Source organism: Microplitis mediator, chromosome 4 (genome assembly GCF_029852145.1).
Source record: "Microplitis mediator isolate UGA2020A chromosome 4, iyMicMedi2.1, whole genome shotgun sequence".
In the NCBI taxonomy this organism is placed as follows: domain Eukaryota; kingdom Metazoa; phylum Arthropoda; class Insecta; order Hymenoptera; family Braconidae; genus Microplitis; species Microplitis mediator.
Window position 1 is genome coordinate 13522435 of NC_079972.1, and position 21789 is coordinate 13544223.

At 29.9% G+C, this 21789-nt stretch overlaps 1 protein-coding gene and 1 long non-coding RNA gene across 5 annotated transcripts in view; one reads left to right on the forward strand and one right to left on the reverse strand.

Annotated features, from left to right (window-relative positions):
• Positions 1 to 19695, forward strand: part of LOC130666844 (uncharacterized) — a 61567-nt gene extending 41872 nt beyond the window's left edge. The window contains exon 3 of the long non-coding RNA XR_008989756.1: positions 16851 to 19695. This is a non-coding gene — a long non-coding RNA (uncharacterized LOC130666844). The remainder of the gene's footprint in view (positions 1 to 16850) is intronic.
• Positions 1422 to 21357, reverse strand: LOC130666814 (protein enabled). 4 transcript variants are annotated; one of them, XM_057468110.1, is made up of 10 exons: positions 15472 to 15939; positions 11649 to 11970; positions 10661 to 10803; positions 10156 to 10434; positions 8580 to 8641; positions 8198 to 8489; positions 7417 to 7621; positions 7176 to 7346; positions 6858 to 7104; positions 1422 to 6776 (listed from the first exon to the last, which is right to left on the reverse strand). In XM_057468110.1, exons 1-10 carry the CDS (start codon positions 15696 to 15698, stop codon positions 6748 to 6750), a joined length of 1977 nt encoding a protein of 658 aa, XP_057324093.1. In that variant the 5' UTR covers positions 15699 to 15939; the 3' UTR covers positions 1422 to 6747. The 4 variants fall into 4 exon arrangements, with proteins under 4 accessions (XP_057324093.1, XP_057324091.1, XP_057324090.1 ...); XM_057468108.1 differs by lacking the exon at positions 15472 to 15939 and adding an exon at positions 21127 to 21357 and having other exon boundaries at positions 7417 to 8489; XM_057468107.1 differs by having other exon boundaries at positions 7417 to 8489; positions 15472 to 15932.
• Between the last annotated feature and the right edge of the window lie 432 nt (positions 21358 to 21789).

Consider the following 21789-nt stretch of genomic DNA (forward strand, 5'->3'; position numbering starts at 1 on the left):
CCTACGGTTTTTTGAATTTTCTACATGTGCATATTTTTTTTTTTCAAATTAAATTGTGGATAAAATTAAACAAAATTTCTTACATAAATTTCAGTAAAATCCATGTCAATTTTATAATTCAAATTTATGATACTGAAGTTAGCAGACGTCTAATAATTTTTGGATTTTTTTTTCGACGAGAAACCGTAAAAAAAAAATATTTGAAAAAATTGCACCTGTAGTTTTTAAAATTTTCTACATGTGCATATTTTTATTTTATTTTTTTGCAATTGATTTGTTGAAAAACGAAAATTCAAAAATTTTTAAATGTCTGCTAACTTCAGGATCATTTAAAATTTTCAAATTTCTTAAGCTAAAATTTATTTTTAAAATTTTGTTTGACTCCCACTTGATATCAACTGAAAGTAATTAATTTTTAATTGATAAAATTTTGACAGTTGCATTAAAAATTTTTAAAAAGTGGAGGGTCTGAGAATGTCCTTAATTTAACATAACACTACACTTCATTTTACACTCGTAATTTATTTTTTCAAATCACCGAGGGCATTAAATAAATAAAAAATAATTAAATTTAAATTGTAAGGTCATAAATATGAAACTAGTACAGCAAAAAAATTTTTTTGTTATTTTTATTGTTTGTCATTTACATACAAATATTTTTGTTCATGATACGCTTATTAAACGGAATAATTATTTAAATTCATATCAATATTATTTCGCTATTATAAATTTTTTATTTATTTATTCTTGATCCTTTTAATCATCACGATAATGAAATAAGTTATTAAACCTGGTGTTATTATTTAATTTATTAGTCTGTTTGCCTTTGAAACATTAGACGGGCTATCAATTAATAATTATCGGTACATCAATACAAACTTTTTTTAACATTATCCTTAAAAACTATTTTTTTTTTTATTTTTTCAAATACTATGTGGCGTTGTTTCAAATCATCACTCCATTATTTTTTAAATATTTATACGTCCTGACTTTCCTTCATAATTGTAAAAAAAATGAAACAAAAATAAAAAAAAAAATAAAAATACCATTCGTTATCCTCCTGGGGAAGTCAACAACGCGAAATTGCATGTATACTAAATTTATACTTATTTATATTATATAATATTTATATAAAAAAGGAAGTAGTACTAGTGCGATGACAAGTGATTGAGATAATATACACTTACAAGTAACACATAAATTATCTACCGGTGATTTATTACAGAGGCAGTAATTATTATTATCAAGTGTTATTTCATCTCAATCTAATCTAGTTTAAATGCACTTTTAAACACACAACGAATCATTCGGCAAGTTATTTATCTGCGAGTCTGCATTATTATTATTAGTATTTATTTATTATATTATTAGTATTATTAATATTAATATTCATATTTCTCAATCAATGCAGTCGTTTATTAATTATTTATTATTTATTATTATTATTATTAATTATTAATCAATAAATATTGTAGAGCATTAAATAAAAATCACGTTCCAATCACAGCCCCTTATTGGCAATCCTATTGTCAAACTGCCTGTTATTGAAAGATATTGTAAATTTTTTATACAGTAAAAAAAATTATTCGGGTTAAATATAAAAATACAAAAATTATAAAATCCAGTGGTCATTCGGACCCATGACCCCTGGGTACTGAGGCCCACGAGATACCGGGAAAATTTAAATTTTAAATTTTGTAAATTTTTTAGGAAAAAGAACCAATAAAAAATTCATGAATTATCAAGGCTACGGATTAAAATGACAGTTTAAGTGCACAAATTTTGATGTTACGATTGTGAGTAATTTTTATGAACAGTATCAATGAGAATAAAATTAATCAGTCATTAATTAGTAAGAAATTTTAATCAGAAATAAAAATAAATTTTATTATGCTGCACGCACATAAAATTTACATGTACATTTACTGCAGACAGAAGACATGATAAGATCGGAACATTTTTTGCAGAACGAAAATAAAAATACAAAATGAAAAGTACAAAAACTACTGGAACGAAATTTCCAAAATGTTTCGCACAGGTGCTTGTATGGACTAAAAATTGCAGGCACCCCCAATTATCCCTGAAGTCACATCAAGCAGTCGAATTACGTAAATTTTTTTTTCATTTTCGTGGCGCGAAAAACGACCCGATCTTCAGGTACATGATAAGATCGATTTTTATTTTTATTTACATTTTTTATTAATTAATGATCGACTTTTTTTTATTTATGAAAAATATTCATAATCGAAATACTAAAATCTGTTGACTTAAATTTAACTTTAATCAGTACATTGATAATTGATAGTTTTTTTAATTGTTTTACTTTTCTTCTAAAAATTTAATCTTCGAAGAATTCAAATTTTCCCGGGTGTATAGCAAGCGGCCCAATGGATCCGAACAGACCGCGGTTTAAAAGGAGTTAAAAAATGAATTTAAATCGGTTGTTACTCGCGACGTCTTGCCGAATAATCCGTATTTTAAAATATTACAATGAGAACAATTATTTACGTGTACAACTGTACAATTGAGACAACTTATTCTTATTTAATTAATAATCATAATTATAATTATAATCTTATTACAATAAAATCCAATACAATATTTTAATTTTTATTTTATTTTTTTTATTTAAAACAGTAAGAGCATAAACAGTTTTGCTGGAATTTAACATAAAAAATTATCGAAAACTGTTTATGGTCGATATTTTATTTTTAAATATTTTTCTCCTGATGAGAATATGTTTGGATTTAAGTAATTACATTTCAAGATACAATACAATAGCTTTGCTATAATTACTTTATTTGTTCGTTTTATTTTTTTTTTTTTTTTCATTCACATTCAATTCGTTATTCACTCAGTTAAATAAACTGGCGGCTTTAACTAAAGTAAGTCCCAATTATTGACACCAACAAATATATCAGACACAAATTATTATTTAATAATATATGTGATATTAATATGAAATATCATATATTTTTTAATTGCATTAAATTTAATGATTTTATTTTTTTTAATAAATATAAAATATTTTATTTAATTACTCAAGTGTACCAATTATTGGCACGTCATAAAATCATGGGATTCCCATACTCGGAATTTTACATTTAAAAAATATTAAAATATTTGTAGGCAATTTAAATTTCAAAAGATACAGAGTCGGGATTCTAAATTATTTTAGTTGATTATTAATTAAATTATGTCTCTTTACTGGGACTTGATATCAATAATTAACTAAAAGGTGTCACTTTGATCTCGTATTCTCTGAAATTTAATTTTTTATTTTAAAAATATCAACAATTTTGCGCGAAAGTCAAAGCAAAGAAATTCAAGTGTCAATAATTGGGTCTTGTACATTAATAATTTTTTTTTATTTTATTACAAATATTAGAGCTACAAATTCAGCAATTGATATATTTAACGCGTAAATGCTGCTTAATACTATCCATTTTTTTTCTGGTCCTATATCGCAATAATGATTTTCAAATTTTTCCCGCTAATTTTATTTAAACATTTAAGATTTATTGATAAACATTTTAATTGACAATTAAATATTTTATAAAAAGTATAAATAATTATAGTAACTCACTGGTGATTTAAATCCATGACAATAAATTTTATAAAAATTTTATTAATAATTATAATTATTTTTTTTGATGATTAATTTGAAATTAAACTAAATGTAAATAATTATAAATAAATATGTGTTAATGGAAGGAATAAGATTAATATTTACAAAAGAAATATAAAATATACGATAAGACAATTGAGATATATAAGTATGACAATTCAAGCTTTGTATTTAATAATTAATAATTGATAATATTAATTATCAATTTAAATCGAGTGCACATTTCTCACATAGAAACAAAAATTAAAAAAAAACGATTAATGGAATTTAATGCAACATTACGAGCATTTTGACAGTACCCCCACTTTTTAAAAATATTTAATGACGAACTGTAACCAGTATAAAAATTTAATTAATTATTTTTAAAAAAATTTAAGTATGAATTAAAAAAAAAACGCAGTTACAATTTTGCTGATTAGATTTTTAAAAAATACTTACAGTTGTTATCAATTAGGATTTAAAGAAAATTTTTAAATAAATTGTAGTCTACAAAATTTATGAGTGTAGCAGAGCAACTTTAAAATTATTAATGGAGTAAATAATTAATAAAATAAAATTTTAAAAAATGCGCATGTAAAAAATTTCAAAATTAATAAGTGCATTGTTTCGAAATATTTTTTTTTAATTATTTACTCTATTTTTTATATTTTTAAATTCGTCTGACGTCTGCTACACTCATCAAAATTTTATGAAACGGAAGTTGGCCGACATCTGATAATTTTTGGATTTTTTTTAAACAATAAGTCATTAAAAAAAAAATATTTCCAAAAATTGCACCCATAGTTTTTTAAATTTTCTACATGTGCATATTTTTAGTTTTTTTTTTTTAATTCTCCAGTAAAAAAATCCGAAAATTTCCGATTGTCTGTTGACGTCTGGATCATAAAATTTGACAGTTCAAATTATGAAGATTTTACTGAAATTTATTTTTCAAATTTCATTAACTCGTGAGTAATTTTTTTAAAAATCTATCTCAGCGAAATTGTTCTTTTTTCAATTAATCATCAAAATTTTACGGTCATTGCAATTGAAAGTCATTGAATATTTAAAAAAAGTGGGAGCACTGTCTGAGAATGCCTTCAAGCATAAACTTATTTAATATCTCGACTATAATTATCCACAAAGCCATTTTCACAAGTAATTAAATTTTTTTTTGGTAGTTTAATTGTTTTAATTAAAATTTAATATAAATACATCCAATTATAAATAACTTTTATCATTAATAAGTTTAATATTTAAATAAAAAGCCTAAGAAGCACTTAATATTTTATACTGATATATATATTACACGGGAAGAGTAGTTTAGTTTAGCAAAAGCATGTGCACGACGCATTAAAATCGTCGGAATACGACAATCAGCCTTTTAATATTTATCTTTACTTATAAGATTGATATATTAATTATTATTATTATTATTATTATTTAATTTTAAATCTTAGTATTGATTTTATAAATAATTATAAGTTCCCAATTTTATTTATTTTAAAATTATTAGATAAATTTGTGCAGCCCTTCAGCTCCTCATATTTTTTATCAGTCAAATAATAAAAACCTGTCAGTTACAATCAAATTGTCCATTCGTTTACTCAGTATTTAATACGAGTGTTAATTTTAATAACTTTTTTTTTATTATTTATTTAATTATTATAAATAGATAATTAAATTGCTCTTGTTTTAGCTCAGTCTTAATAAGAAAAAAATATTAGAAAATTTTATTTTTATTTATTTAATATAAATCCAGTGAAAATTTTATTTTAAAATTAATAGTACCTTTGTATATTTACTTATTAGTTTTTAAATATAGACTGACTTTTATTTATTTCAGTCACAGAAGATTGTGCAAATAACCGCGACACATTACTTCTGCTAATACGAGTAACTCTGTTCCTTATTATTATTATTATTATGTTTATTTTTTTAAAATTTATTTATCGACTATCGAAATCCATTTACGTGCTTCTTAATTGTCAATAGTAATCATAACAAATATTTTTATTGCTGTCATTTATATATTTTTAAGTCTATTTTTTTTTCAAATGATTCTGAAGTTAGTAGACAATTTGCAATTTTCGGATTTTTTTTTTCAACAATCAATTACAAAAAAAAAAAAAAAAAAAAATGCATGGGTAGAAAATTTAAAAAACTATAAGTGCAATTTTTCGAAATTTTTTTTTGAAATCCAAAAATTATAAAACGTCAGCTAACTTCAGTATCATTTTTTCAACGCATTTATTTGAACTCACTATTGATTTTTTTTTTTTTTTGTGTTCCATTGATACCGCGAATAATTTTTTCATTCAAATGTCGTGGGAGTTAGAAATAAAAAATAAAAAAATCGTAGTTTAAATTTTTTTTACGACGAGTTTTAAATATTGTAGTAAAAAAAAGTTTAATGAAAAATTAAACGGAATGTATAATTGATATGTACTTATATGAATACAGCCAGGAATATTAAATCACAATCGTCGTATTTTAAATATTTTATGAGTGTGAATGTACCAGACATGAGACAATTTACAAGTTTTTGTAAAATAATTTTAATAACTGAAATAATGAAATTTAAAAAAAGGCGGGTACTGATTTTTAAATTATCTGCGTTCGCATTTTCAAATTTTTGTTTATGTAAAAATTTATAAAACTGGCAATCGTCAGCTGCATTCACACTCATATTTTACAAATAATAAAATTTAAAAAAACCGCGACATGAAAATGAAAATTCAAATATTTGAAGTTGTCGGTAAATGTTACTTTTAAAAATATAAAATATGAAAGCTTGTGGATAGCTCAGTAATTTTGAATTCCGATAGAAATTAAATAGATTAATAAATTTATATAAAAGAAACAGTTTTTTTTTACTAATAGTAACTGGGTACGAAATTAAACTCAACTTAAAGTTAATTTTCTAAGCTAGATTAATGTACTTACACACAAATGGCAGATATACATGGATATTACTACACTTTGTTATCGCAAGTATGTAATAAAAACCGTTAAAGTGGTTGTTTGTCGATGATAATGGTAAAGTTCAACTATCTAGTCAAATCTCTCTTCTTTATTTATCAGTTTTTTTTTTATTTTATTATTCTTGTTTATTTGTCTGTTTTAAGCTGTATAAATCTTTACCTTCGATTCAATTCTCCTTTCAATGCTGAAACAAACAAAAAAAAAAATTTTAATGCAACCATCACTCAGGGAAGTTCAAAATTTTAGCGCAAAAAAAAAATGTTACCATCAATTATCTCTTGTTTCATTTTCTGAAACTCTTTTCGCACTTCTTTTATTATTTCAGCTTTGAAGGCCTCCATTTCTTGAGCAGTAAGCAAGGCCCCGTCATTAACACCATTAACTCGAAGTAAAGTGTCCTCGGAAGCAGATCCAAACCTTTTGCGCGCAGACTTTGGTGACTCTGCTCCATTTGAAAATTTATTATTCGCGTTATTTTTGTCCCATTTTTTGTCTGGTGAATTATCTGGTTCCTATAAATTAAAAGCAATTATTGCAATTACAAGTAATTGAGTTAAAATAAAAAAAATAAGTATGTAATTACTGGAGGTTGCTCCGGTTGTTTTTTTTCAACAGCTGCCCGACGACGTGCCAGTGTTTTAGCCATTTCATCCATCATTGAAGCCATTCCACCGCCTCCTCCTCGTCCGAGAGTTCCGTAATTGCCGCCACCTCCGCCACTAGATGGACTATTTTCTACTGACTGCGCTTGTTGCTAAAAAAAAATTATGTTAAACATCCCAGCAAAAAAAATTCGTTTGAAAGTAAAATAAAAAAAAAATTACCTGTTTCTTTTTCAATCTGGCGGCTTGGAGCGCAGCTGCCAAGGAATTAACATCGGGCGCAGATTCAGGCACAGACGAGTTAACAGTATTATTAGTACCTTGAGCACTCTTGGTAGCATCAGCGTTGGGAGCAGGCGGGGGCGGAGGTGGGGGTGGAGCAGCAGGACCAACGAGCGGACCCATCGGGGGTGGCGGAGGACCATTGCTGCCAACGGGAGGATAAGCGTTAGCGTTAACCGCAGGCCCAGTTGCGTACTGATTAACGGAATTAGCAGGTGTCCCGTAGGGATTATTGACAACGTTATTAGCATTTTGCCCGGCATACTGCCCTTGGGCAACTGGGCCCACGACTCCGTACTGAGATACTTGAGCTTGTTGCTGTTGTTGCTGTACAAACTGATTCGGTGAACTTGCGTACTGATTTATCGAACTGTTACTACCGTACTGATTATTACCGGCAACAGCAACATTATTTCCCGCAGCAGCGTACTGAGAATTTTGACTACTCGCGTACTGACTACCCGGCGCTACAGATATTGCGTTGTTTGACTGCGAATAATTTTGATTATTACTCCCGTAAAGACTACTCTGACTCGAGTACTGACTCTGACAGACATTTGAATTACTAGCGTACTGATTTGACTGTGTGCTGGCGTACTGATTATTGTTATTTGCCTGATTATTATTCTGATTATTAATATTATTATTGCCGTAAATATTTTGGGGTTGAGAGTTGGGCTGATTCGCGATGACGTTCGTTTGGGATGATGATTGTGCGTACTGATTTATCATCGGGGGCGGCACTGGGGCATTGATGTTCATCATCGCTGGTGGACAAGGAGGCGCTGGTGGTGCCGCTGGAGGCTGGGGCGGTGGCGCCGGAGGCCCAGGTATCTGCGGCCGTATTATCATCGCTCCGGGCATCGGTGGAGGCTGGGGCTGAGGCGCTGGCGGTGCTGAAGACGTTCTGTGGTGTCCAGACTGCTGCGGCTGCTGCTGTACAGGTTGCTGTTGCTGTGACTGGGGATTCACTGATGGACAACTGGGAGAAACGGCGTTTGGCCCGTTTGAACCTGGATAAAATTAATTATTAAATAATTCTCCAGTAAATTTGTTTTAATAAATAATTTTATACCGGAGTAATTAAATGCGCTATGACCTACTTTGACTTTGTTGGGACATTCTGCGTTCCTGAATAATTGCAACGTCTTCCCGGGTCATGGTTCTGTAAAAACAGTGAAAATATTTTAAAAATTATTTAAAATTAAATTTTAGTTTGAATAATATATAAAAGTTATAAATTTATGCGAAGCCAAATTATTCAGCCATCTAGAGACTAGAATATTGATTTAAACATTTAGTTATTTTTTATTATACCTCTAAGAGACAGCTACTTGAAGACAATTTTAAATTCATCTATAAAACCACCTTAGCGATTAATTATTTTTTTTTTTAATTGTCAAATTAAATTTTCTAATGATCTTGAACTTAGCCGAGGTCTAATAATTTTTTGATTCTTTTAGAAACGGTAAATAATAAAAAAAAAAATAAAAAAAATTCCACCTATAGCTTTTTCAATTTTCTACATGTGCATTTTTTTAGTTTTTTTTTTTTGTAATTAATTTGTTGAAAAAAAATCCGGAAATTGCTAATTGTCTTCTAACTTCAGGATCACATTTTCTATTCTATTTAAAAAAATTAAAAAAATAATCTAGGTGAGATTAGTTTTCTAAATCCAAGCTGTCATTCAGCATAAACTTAATCGAGTGAGCCGTAAAAATAAACTAAATTGCAACCGAGTTAACAAGATACTTACCCAGTTTGTGGGATTAGTCTTAGCCATCGCTAAGGTGGTTACACATAAAAATTAACGGGCTTACAATAATTTATTTTTTCGTTATTGCGTCATGAAAAGATATCATTACAATTATTATTATTATTATTATTATTAATATTATTGGTATCATTATTATGCTAGACAATATCTTAAACTAAATTAAACAAACACGCAAAGTAGTTTTCCGTTGGTAACTACCGAGGACAGATGCAAGTCATATATTTATGACAAAATGACCTAGCTCATGATCAATAAGTAGTTTAAATAAAAGTAAATATATAAGATAAGGTCTAACAAAGGAACATTAAATGACAATGAACTATTTGAATATTGAACGACATGCATCAGGAGTTTAATAAAGAAAATAAAAAGTATTTATATATATAAAGTATACGAGAGTGAATGTGACCATTGATGGAAGTGTGAGTGAGTGAGTGAGTGAAATGGGGTGACTAATAACGGAGGATTGTTAAAATACACAGAAAAAATGACACTGGAATTAACGTCTGATTTTTTTAAAACGATAAATTTAAAAAATATATATTTCAGAAAATTGCACCTGTAGTTTTTTAAATTTTCTACATGTGCATATTTTTATTTTCTTTTAAATTCAAGTGAAAAAAAATCTGAAAATTTTTAATTGTCTGCTAACTTCAGGATCATAAGAAATTGACGCAAGAAATATTTTGTACTACGAATTGAAGGCAAAAATTTTCTTAGGACTAGAAAAAATTTTTTTTCACCTCAAAAAAATTTTTATTTTCAATTTATGATGCAAAAATTTTCTTGGGGCGAGTAAAATTTTTTGCGCCAAGAATTTTTTTTTTCTGTGTATATATAAAAATCTTGGTAGTGATTGTAAGATGTGTTGACACAATCAAATCCACATTAAAAGAGTTCACCTCGTATTGAGGCCATTTGTTGGTGAATGACGCGAGCAACCGCCAGTTTGAATAATCGCCGTTGGTATGACGCTGTTGTGATTGTTATTGTTTGTTATGTTATTCTGATTCTGATTTTGATTCTGATTCTGATTCTGATGATTGGGAGTAGGAGTCGGGGGCACTGAGGAAGGTGTTACACCAGCGACTCCTGATGAAAGATGTCCGAGTGACAACGAAATCCGTGGGATTGCACCCACCATTGATGGATGACTTTGATGAGCATGGCCTTGGATTTGACTGTAATCACCCATCAAATATTCTGATAGCTATTTCTAACCAACGCGCACCCTCTATCGACTCATTTATTTATTCATTGAGTACAAAGCTGTCGCTCATTATAATTAAATAAAATAAAATCAACTAAAATAAATATTGTCGGAGAGATAAAATTTTCAACAAGACGTTAAGTGAATATGAGGTTCAAAATAAATAAGTAAATAAATTTATTCGAATAATTAATTACCTGTATCCCATGTCCTCTTCGTATTGTGCGTTAGCCTGAGTCGGCTGCTGCTGGGGTTGCTGGGGATAGACAGTTTGCTGTTGACCTGCTGGTGTGCCTGCTGGTACTAAACTCCTCGATATGTTGCTGCCATTACTCAGCACCTACACAACCAGAGATAATTAGCGGCCAATTTGTGACAATCGCTCTAATCAAAAGGTCAATTTTCATGATACTCAAGGACTCAACACGTTTTTTTTAACCAACGCTAAAAATAAAGCCGTGGATTTAAATAAATTCACTTCACCTTCCCCAAGTCTAAATATATTTTATTTTTTATGAATGGAGATAATTCTATGTGACTTAAAATAAATCAGGATTTATCTCCGTCTGAGACGGAATCTTTACTATTTTTAAAGCTACCGGTTACAGTATTCACGACAATAAAGTAATTTACAGTTCTCATAATGAAATAAAAAAATTTTTCAATCAGTAGATAATTAATAAAAAATTTGAGTGTGAGTGTAGACGATTGTCAATTTCAAAATTTTGAAATAAGTAAATTAAATGTAAATCGAATAAAATTAAAAAAATGCACAGTTATAAAATTTGAAAATCAGTATGTGCATTTTTTTTATTTTTATATTATTAATTATTTAACTCGTTTATTTATAAAAATTAAAAAAAACTAGTAATTAATTACAATTTTTTTTTACTGAAATGAATTATTATTTTAGGAAAATTAAGGCGTAAAAAATTTAGACTAGACTCAAAGTTCCCAAGACGGTCTTCAAAGGACATGCGAAAAGAAATTCAAAAGACGCGACACGCCAGCAAATATAATTGAAAACCTGGCATTCTGCGTTTGTAACTAAACCCAGTCGGCGAATCTTTGTTGCAATTTTCTCACTTCTTCATGAATAAAATTTACTCCTCTACCTAAATTATAATCATCGCGGTACGTGAATAAAAATTTACCCATAGATAAATAAGTAAATAAAAATCTTACATCAAGTGCTTGCAACATAGCGCGTGCAAAGGCATCTGCGTCATCTTTGCTCGAGAAATTGAGACCGTAAACTTGATTGTTATCACGCCATTGGTGAAATGTTCCTGTTGCTTGATTGTACTTTAATCCCTTGAGTATCGCACAGTTAATTACAATCTCGTGATCTTGGAGTTTTCGTCCAACGACACGAAACGTGTTGTGTACAACGTGGTGATAAAGTTGAACTTTTGACAATCCTGAGGAGCTACCACTTGGTATCCACCTTTTGTTCACGTCGTCGTAAACCATCACCGACGCACGGGCTGATGATATACTTACTTCGCTGGAATTAAAAAAATATAAGACACTTATTAGTATAGTTTATGGTACCGCTGATTACATCCTATTTTTTTTATTATCCGTCGTCATCATCATTATCCTCCGGGGTAATTTGGGGTAATTATTGCCTGTAATTTAAAGTAGTCAATTAAACTAATTTTTTTTTTTTAATGATATTTTTATTATTTTTTTCATTGTTTCATTCATATGGATATAGATTATTGCTGCATCAACAGGTTATTTCGTGGGAAACATTTCAAACAGATTGACTGCAATGACGCTGGCAAGTTTAGTTGCTTGGTACATTATTATTATTGTATATGCACATGGTAAATCCTAGTGGATCCCACGCTGACTCGTGCGAGAAAGCTTTGGGATAAATTGAACCTTAACTGGTCTGTTTATTTTTTTGTACCACACATGTGATTGATGATTTGAATTAGAGTACAAAAATTTAAGCTTTAATTCATACAAAGTGACAAATGTTTATTTTATTTTATTTGTTTTTTAGAAGGAATTTTATAAAAATTTATCTGGTAAATATACGAGATCAAATATTTGAATTAATTAAATTCAAGTGAATGTATATTAGTTCTTTTTTTTTTAGATATAACAGTAGAGTAAATATTAATGTTACTTTAATTTGAATAAAATGTCACTGTTGACAGAAAAAAATTGAAGAAAAAAATAGGTCATTTGAAATATTTTAACGGACATAACTTGGGTTTATTATTAATATAAAATAATAAATTTACTCGAGATACATTAATATGAAACTCAAACTTTACTTTGATAAATTATTGATGCAGTTTCGGAATTTATTTGCTTCAAAACTAATGCAGAAACATTTCATTTTGTTTTAAATTTCACTCGCTCTTCTGCAGACAGAAATTGCGGGAAATTTAAGGAGCGCAGAGTTGACTTTTTTTTTATGGAATAAAGTTTATCGAAAATCGTTAATGAATAAGACCGTCATTAAAATATTAATGAATTAATTAATAAGAGAGCCGATAGATTTTAGCATTTGGTCTGACCGAAATATTTTCCAATATTTGGAAAAAAAATACGATACTGAAGTTAGCCGACGTCTAATAATTTTTGGATTAAAAAAAAAACGAGAAATTATAAAAAAAAAAAATATTTTAGAAAAATGCACTTGTAGTCTTTTAAATTTTCTACATGTGCATATTTTTAGTTTTTTTTTTCTTCTAATTTAATTGTTCAAAAATAAAATCAAAAATTTTAATTGTCTGCTAACTTCAGGATCGAAAAAAAAATCACGATTTCGAAGGAAGTAGACAATTAATAATTTTCGGATTTTTTTTTCAACATCAATTTAAAAAAAAAAGGAAAACTAAAAAAATGCATGGGTAGAAAATTAAAAAATCTATGGGTGCAATTTTTTAAAATAATTTTTTTTTAATAATTTATTGGTTTTAAAATATTCTAAGAGTTATTAGACGTCCGCTAATTTCGAATCGTAAAAATTTTTTATTAGACAGCAGATTAGTATCGACGATGGCATTAATTAGTAAGAAAAAAAATGTTTATATTTGTGATATGTATGTGTAGTTATGGGAAATTATTAAAACCCCAGGGGGCTTAGACCTCGGCAGAGCCAAATGACCCCGTTACTATCTGAGAGTATTAAATTAATTTAAGTAATCTATATTAGCGTATGAAGTAGCGTGAATGCTCGTAAATTTAAATAGTTTGCTATTAAAATCGAACAAAATTATAATAACTTGTAATTAAAAAACTTTTATCATCACTTTCCATTGCGTGACGCGATTCCTATCTTTTGTTCTTTATTACTAATCCTGATAAATTTTATGTGTAACAAATGGAAATTATACTTTTCGAGTCACTGTTCATTACTCAGTTATTACAAGCTGTTATTAGTAATAAAGTAACCTTGAATTTTATAGATTTTACAGTTCACCGTTTACGGTTATTTTTTAAATTTATCTGCACTTTCTTCTTGTGCTTCAGTTAAATATTAAGTATCGTAATTTTTTAAATTATTATATTGTTAATAAAAAATATGAAAGTTAAATTCACTGAAAATTTAAATTTACGGTTCACTAATTTTTAAACTTTTTCATTTTAAATGTAAACGATTATTAATAAGTGAAACTTCCTTTATAAAATCGATTGTTAGAAAATTCAATTAATTAATTAATTAAAAAAAACTTTTGTATTTATAAATTTAAATAGAGTAGAGGTTCCGTTTTTGGCCACTTAAGGGCCAGTTTTGGAGGCTTTAAAAATTTGAATAAAATACGTGACGTAATTAATTTTATAAATGTATTCAAGATGTTTTTACTAGACTATTACAACGCAATTTTTTTTTTACTTTTTCATTAATTAAAATGAAGTATTAAGAGCCCAAAGATGGAGAAGCGGCCACAAATTTTACTTCTACTTCCATATCGTCCCCTCTGGGTAAATCTCGTAACTGCAAAATTAAAATTTCTTCAGAAATCGGTCAAAAAATCTATTCTGTTACACGTGGGTCAATGGAAATATTAGAATTCAAAAGTCTCTCGAACATTTTGTTATCTATATAAATAAAATATTAGAGGTCTGCAGTTGTGCGCGCATCACGGAAGAACTACTGGATAGATTTCAATTTAGTTTTCTAAGTTTTATTTATTAGACATTTCGTCCTTATCTAAAAAAAAATTATGGCGATATCTTCATTCAATTTAAAGTTATTACAAAATTCCCAGCGAAGCGGGCGGGCAGCAGCTAGTAATTATTTAAATTTGAAGCTATTTTTACATGTATCTAAAGATTGGAACGTTTTTCGCGGAACGATATTGAAAAAAATTCACGTAATTCGAGTATTTAAGGGGTAGTTTTGGAGGTCGGGATTGGTTTAAGATTTTCAGCTGATATACCAGCATCTAAATGCGAAAGATTTCAGAAATCTAGTCATCCAGTAGATTTTTTACTTTTTTTTTTTCGTTGTGCGAAAAACGTTTCGATCTTCACACTTTTTTACGCAGGCAGTACTAAAGAATGTTTTTCACTCATAATTTTAAATATGAAAAAAATATAGTTACGAGGTTTACCCAGAAAAGGGGCGATATGGCTTTTTATTTAAAAAAAAAAAAAAAATCTATCGATAACAAAAATTTATTAAGACAAATAGGCAATTAATTTACTCAAAAAAAAAGAATTTCTTGGTGCGAGAAATTATTTTTTTCTATGAACTGTACATGGAACCTTTCAAATGATAAGTAATGCAATAAAGTGTCAAGATATATATTAATATATATATATATATAAATATAAATAATTGTATTAAAAATTCCTGCAAGTAATTAACAAACAAAGTGTATAAATAAATGAATAAAAAATAATTCTCCGTAGCTGATAATAAAAACGGACGTGAATATAAATAAAAATATGATAATGATAAAAATATCTGTTTAGTGAATAATAATTAGTATAAATATTAATAAGAAAAAAAGATATATTGTGTATTTAAAATTAGTACCACATCCATGACTCCTGCCAGGAGTATTGTCTTGAATGATGGCTCCTTATTTGTCTCAAATCCTCGGTATTATTTTCATTTTTATTGGTCTCGCCACCGTGTACCGTTACAGGCCGGACGTGGACGGGCCTTCGATTTGACAATCGATCGACAACTCGATTAGTATTCACTAATCCCTTGTGACACTCGTAGTAAATGATATTGCTTTTACTTTTTTCCCCGACCATTTTTTTTCGTCTCTATTTTTTTATCATCAAATTATTTTGTTCATTTACGATAAATAATAATCAATTATTTTTCACTCCAAAACAAATTGCTTGATAATGAGTTCATTTGATGAAAACTTAATTTTTTTGTGTTACTGTTGATTATTAATGCTACTGACTATAAAGTAATTTACATTGAGTAATTATGATATACTTCAAGTACCGCGGTTGAATATTAATTTTAAACTGAACGCAAGAACTGTAACAACTACTGCGCAGAGGAATCGAGAAACAAATAATAAAAAATAAAAAAAATAGTAAAGTGAGAGGAGGAAAAGAGGATGTGGCGAGATATTGCCACTTCCTCACGCTTCCTCATTTCTACTTAAGGATACTAGATAACGTCTGATGTTAATTCAAACTTTTATTCAAAACTTTGATCTCAATTTTTTTTTATTTACATTTTTTAATGACTAAAATTTTTTTAACCACATCCCGAAATTTTATAGTCCGCATATGAGTTTTTGCCAAAATTTTCCAACTACTCAATAAATACACAGTAAAGAAATATTTCTTGGCTCAAAAAATATTTTGCTTTTGAAATGAAACCAAAAATTTTTATGATACTGAAGTTAGCCGACGTCTAATAATTTTTTGATTTTTTAAAAAACGATAAATTATAAAAAAAAAAGCACTAATAGTTTTTTTAATTTTCTACATGTGCATTTTTTCAGTTTCTTTTTTTCTTCAAATTTAATTGTTCAAAATAAAATCATAAAATTTTTAATTGTCTGCTAACTTCAGGATCATAAATTTTTTAAGACTAAAAAAATATTTCTTGGCACAATAAATTTTCTGTCACTAGAAACTTTTTCTTACCCCAAGAAAATTTTTGTTTTCAATTCATAATTAAAAAATTTCTTGGCACGAGTAAAAATTTCCCTGGGGCGAGTAAAAATTTTTTGTGCCAAAAAATAATTTTTTTTCTGTGGTTTTATTTATTTTAATTTTATCTTTGAACTAAACCCCGCAATTATCACTCAGCATTTTGAAAAAAAATAATTTTTCAATGCTGACTTTTTTGAGTAGCAACAAAATCTTACTTTTTCTTTTTCAAATTTGTATAAACTGTAGTTAATTGAACAAACTTATTAAAAAAACTTATTTTTTCAGACATTGCGACGAGTGGAATAATCGAAACTACCTTGGGGTGTTATTGAAAATGAGGAGGTGCTTGATTGTTAAGCAGAGGAGAGTGAAAAAAAGTAGGTTGTGCAACAAAGCCTTCCGGGAGGTCCCCAAGCGTACTCCATCTCATATTTCTAGCATCCAGTTAGGTTTGGAACTCAGCAGTCAGAGAGCACAGAACAGAACAGAACAGAAGAGAAGAGAGTGGAACAGAACAGAACAGAACAAGAGAGTTATACTCTAGTATGGCAAAGGTGTGCTATATAGAGTGCAAGGAGAGTAAGGACGCAGAAAGGTTTTAGTTGACGAGGAGAGCACACTCGGGAGAGACCGGTCGATGCACTTCCTCCTTCCCGGTGTGTATGTACACCGCCATATAAGAACCGTCGCACTACACCTACGTATTGGTTCCAGGCACTTTCTGTACATGTACAATACATTATATTTTATAACAACAACAATAATAACAGTAATGGTAATAATAATATGCCTACACAAACCCAACCAGACACACATTCGTCCCTCGACTATGGACATTTTGAAATTTGACTCTTTAAAAGTTTAAATTTAATACACCCACCAGACCCACTGAGCTAACTGTCGTCTATTGTACTCGTGTGTCTTAATACTAAAACTCTAATTTTTATAAAATATCTATTTCATGGTCTCTTGTACGAAATAATTTTAGTGTAGTAACATATGCAATTAGTGGTAACTGTTGATATAATTATTTATAAATTATAATTATGTAAAAAAAATAAAACCAGGCCTTGTTATGAAATTTGTGTCGAGTATGGAGCGATAGTGCACAAGAGGTGTACGGTTAATTAAGTAATTAAATGTATGTGCATATATGTATATATATAGCAAGTAATTTAAGAGTAAGTATTTTTCAGAGCTTTTTGGTATATGGCAACGTCAGATCTCTTCTGATTAATTCCTAACACGACTAACGAGCAACGACCACGGGCATGAACGCGAGCACGATGACGACGTAGACGCAAACCGCAAAATTACTGCCCGAGTTATTTCTTTGTCTGACAAACTCAGTTGACATAAATTTTATGAAAAGCTTCCTCGTCGTTTAATTGAAAGGACCGCGTATGTGGGCATACTATTGCTACTTTAATAATTGTGTGTTATAATATTTAACTTTAATAAAGTCCCCGGTGGTTTTATTTATTTAGTTCAACTTTAACTTCATTTTGTTTTCATAAACTTTTACTATCTCAGCCTACGAGCACTTTATTGCCATTACTGTAATAACAAACCATTAATTTTATTTTAAAATTTATAAATTTTTACTCAGCACTAAAACTTGAAACTTGCACACGATAACACTATCGTTTAAAATTATTTATTTAAATATAAAAGATATATAAATAGATATATGTATCAAGAGTTTAAACACTTGGATATTCGAACTACATATTGTTGTCTTAAGATAAAGAGGGCGAAGAACACGGGAGAGTTTTGTGAGCGAGTTCGAAAGGTATAGAGTAGACAAGAGTGAAATATCGAAAGATGTTTTAAAGAGGCAGGCAGGTGGTACCCGATGCGGAGTAATAACTAGAGGAGGATATGAAAAGGTGGTAGTAGTGGAAGGAGTGAAACAGCACCCGAGGATGGGTATGGCTATGGCACTACCAGTTTTTTCTCGAGAGCACCCGGTCTGTCATCGTTTAGTATTACTCTTGCCCGTGGGTTTTCGCTCATCGTCGTAGTAGTCGTAGTCAACCACGAGATGCACAAGAGGAGAAAATGAAAAAAAATAAAAAAATTTATAAATAAAGTAAAGAGTTAAGTGTAGTGTTGAGTAGAGCGACAACCGAGGGATGCTGGATCTTGCAAATTCTTGGAAATATATATGTGCACGTCTGACCAAGTATCAGACAAAGGATGCCAAGAAAATAGAAATGCAGGGAAGAATGGAGCGCTATCGTAGTCTTGAAGAAAAAATTTCCGACATTTCTCTCTCCGTCCTCCACTTTTTACTCTGATTATTTTTGCCTCGGGAATTCAAGAATAGTAACGTAAAAAATGACTGTCTCCATTAAAACTATCAAGGGTACATCAAAAATATATGCTCAAGTAAATGCTGTATAAATAAAATATGAATGTATACATATACATATTTCTGTAGGTTTATTTTTAGCGCCAACTGCCTGATGTTGTTAAGATTTGAATTAAGGGATAAATTTATAAATAATGATTGTGGGATCGTGTCAATTAAACAAAGAAATAAAAGCTACAGGCAAACATGACACGGTTGTTTTTCACTTTTATTTTTAAAAAACAATGCCTCACCTTTTTTATTTATTTTCACGAAACAAAAATCAACAGAATGCATTAACGGGCAAAGTTATCGTTGTGTTAGCGTGATTATGTGAGACAATGAAAGTCAGAATGAATGTAAATCTCCCGTCAGTCACGTCAGTACACAGAAGTAGTGGTAGCAGTAGCAGTAGCAGTAACAGCAGCAGGAATGGAACCCTGGGGGAGTTATTATCGGTGAGAAGAAGGTTCGAACAGCGGGAGTGTCATAAAAAAGACAAAGGCGATCTGTTGATTAAACTGCTATTTTTTTCTATCAACTTGCCGTCAACTTTTAAACATCTCATTTGCCTTTAATTTTTCCTTTAACAATTTTACGACAATTTATCATATATATATGTTTACCTACGGTTTAATTAATGCAAGAATTTAATAAGAGGAAGTGTAGACGACGAGGCATGCATTTGGTGATTTAATAACGCAGCTCGGCAATTTTCGCTCCGCTTGACGGTGCGTAGTCGAAAAAAAATTTATTTAATAATCTGCGGACACCACCCGCTAGACTTGCATGTCATTGTTTGATATTTTGTATGCGTGATATTTGTCGGCGGAATTAGATGACGTTTTGTCATTTCACGTCAATAGGAGTAGAGTGACATTGAAAGAAGAGAACAACAAAAGTCAAGTGTCGTCGGAATCCTGGACTACTGTAGAACTGGTGTGCAATGTAGTATATAATGTAATGATAGACGTTTGTTTTTCGAGTGTCTTATATTTTTTTTCCCTCTTGCCAACACGCGACGAAGAAACACGTTGGGCAAGGACACGAGGAGAGCGTGCATCCGGCTGACTCGTGTGTTCATCCCCTCTCTGTATATATATATATATATATATCTATATATCTACACTCGTTTAGATATATCCCTAGTTTTATGGGTTCGTTATTCTCCTGTAGTACGTAAAATTCTATCCGCTGCAAGGGCGAGGGTGATTCCCGAATTGGGGATGAATAAACACCCCCGGTAAAATAGCATTAATCCCTTGACGCCGAAAAAAATACGCCTGACACTTTACTTTTTTCTTTATCATCTGAAACAGAATCGCGCGTTTTGTTTTTATTTTTAAAAATATCATTTCGTTTGGCGGCGTTGGATCCACTCGTAGATAAACAATAAAATAAAACTTGATATCCTCGATTTCAGGGCTTTGAGGAAACGAGTTTGTGATTTATCGACATCCAAGGCCTCTATGCGTCATTCCACACAGTACACAGTATAATATAATATATATATATTATTGCAAGAAGTAAAACGTGTGATTCAATCCAATTTCGTTGTACGAAACATCTGTTGTTAGTCTCCACACCTCTCATTGTAATTATTTATCTTCTGTACACAACTTACACCTTCTGAGCTTTATCTCAATACCAAGAATTATAAACAACAGTAATAATTGTTATCAGTAGTTATGATTAATCTATACCAGCGAGAAAAATAATTTTAAAACCAAAATGTATATCTGTAGAAGAACTACTCACATGTGTCTTTTTGTTATAAGAAAAAGAAGTAAAACTTGAATACAACAGCTGGTGTGCAGTCCATAAAAAAATTTTAAAAATACATCTGTCATTAAAATCGACGCTTGAAATAAACTACAAGTAAAAAAAATAATGAACCAAAAAAAATAAGTAGAATTGCAAAACAAAAAAACACGCCCCTAAACTCATCAATGAATGTCCCACATTACCCTTAGGTAGCTTGACGTAAATGCATATACGCTTGTAAAAAATAATAATGTGCAAACAATGAAGTTCGTCGGGTAATTTAAGCACAGGTACAAAAATTATAAACAATGGACGGGTGAGAGTGAGGAAGAAGCCGTCGTCCTATCCTGGGTTCCTGGGTACGGTCTTGTATATATTATAAAGAGGGAGGAAATAATTTTAGTTGGTTACCATTGAGTTTATGTGTAAAATAAGAGTACTTACTTCATGGCTGTGGGGGGTAAGTGCTATGCCCTCATGCAAATAGAATTTCTTCCGCGACACAATATCTCACTGATTCCATGAAAACACGCGAGGTTTGGACAGGATTTGCGATAATTCGACATAAATAACGGACACTAACACCACACTGACACCCTACTGCTGCACATCTGACCGGCCATATTGCCGAGCCGACTCGGGATTCTTGCGACTTCACTCAGATCCACAACCCACATATATATGTCTTCATTTATATACATGTAGATATATGTATACCTACCGCGTACATGTCATATAGCAAATCCATGACATATGTATAGGTATAAATATATATATGTATATGAATGTGTATGTGGCTGTGGGGTCTGTCTTTACCAAACTGTATGCGTCGAGCTATCGATGCGCGTTGGATCGAATGAGCGAGAAGCTAGTGGCGCGAGAATTTGAAAGAGGGGAAATGGCTGACGCGGGAAAATTTTTAAATTTTAAGTAGGGAGAGGCGAAAATTGAATGGGTAAAGATAAATGTCAAATTGGGTGATATGATAGAGCTGAAGAAAATATTGAGATGCACAAAGTATGATCCTGAAGTTAGCAGACATTTAAAAATTTTTGAATTTTTGTTTTGCAACAAATCAATTGCAAAAAAATAAAATAAAAATATGCT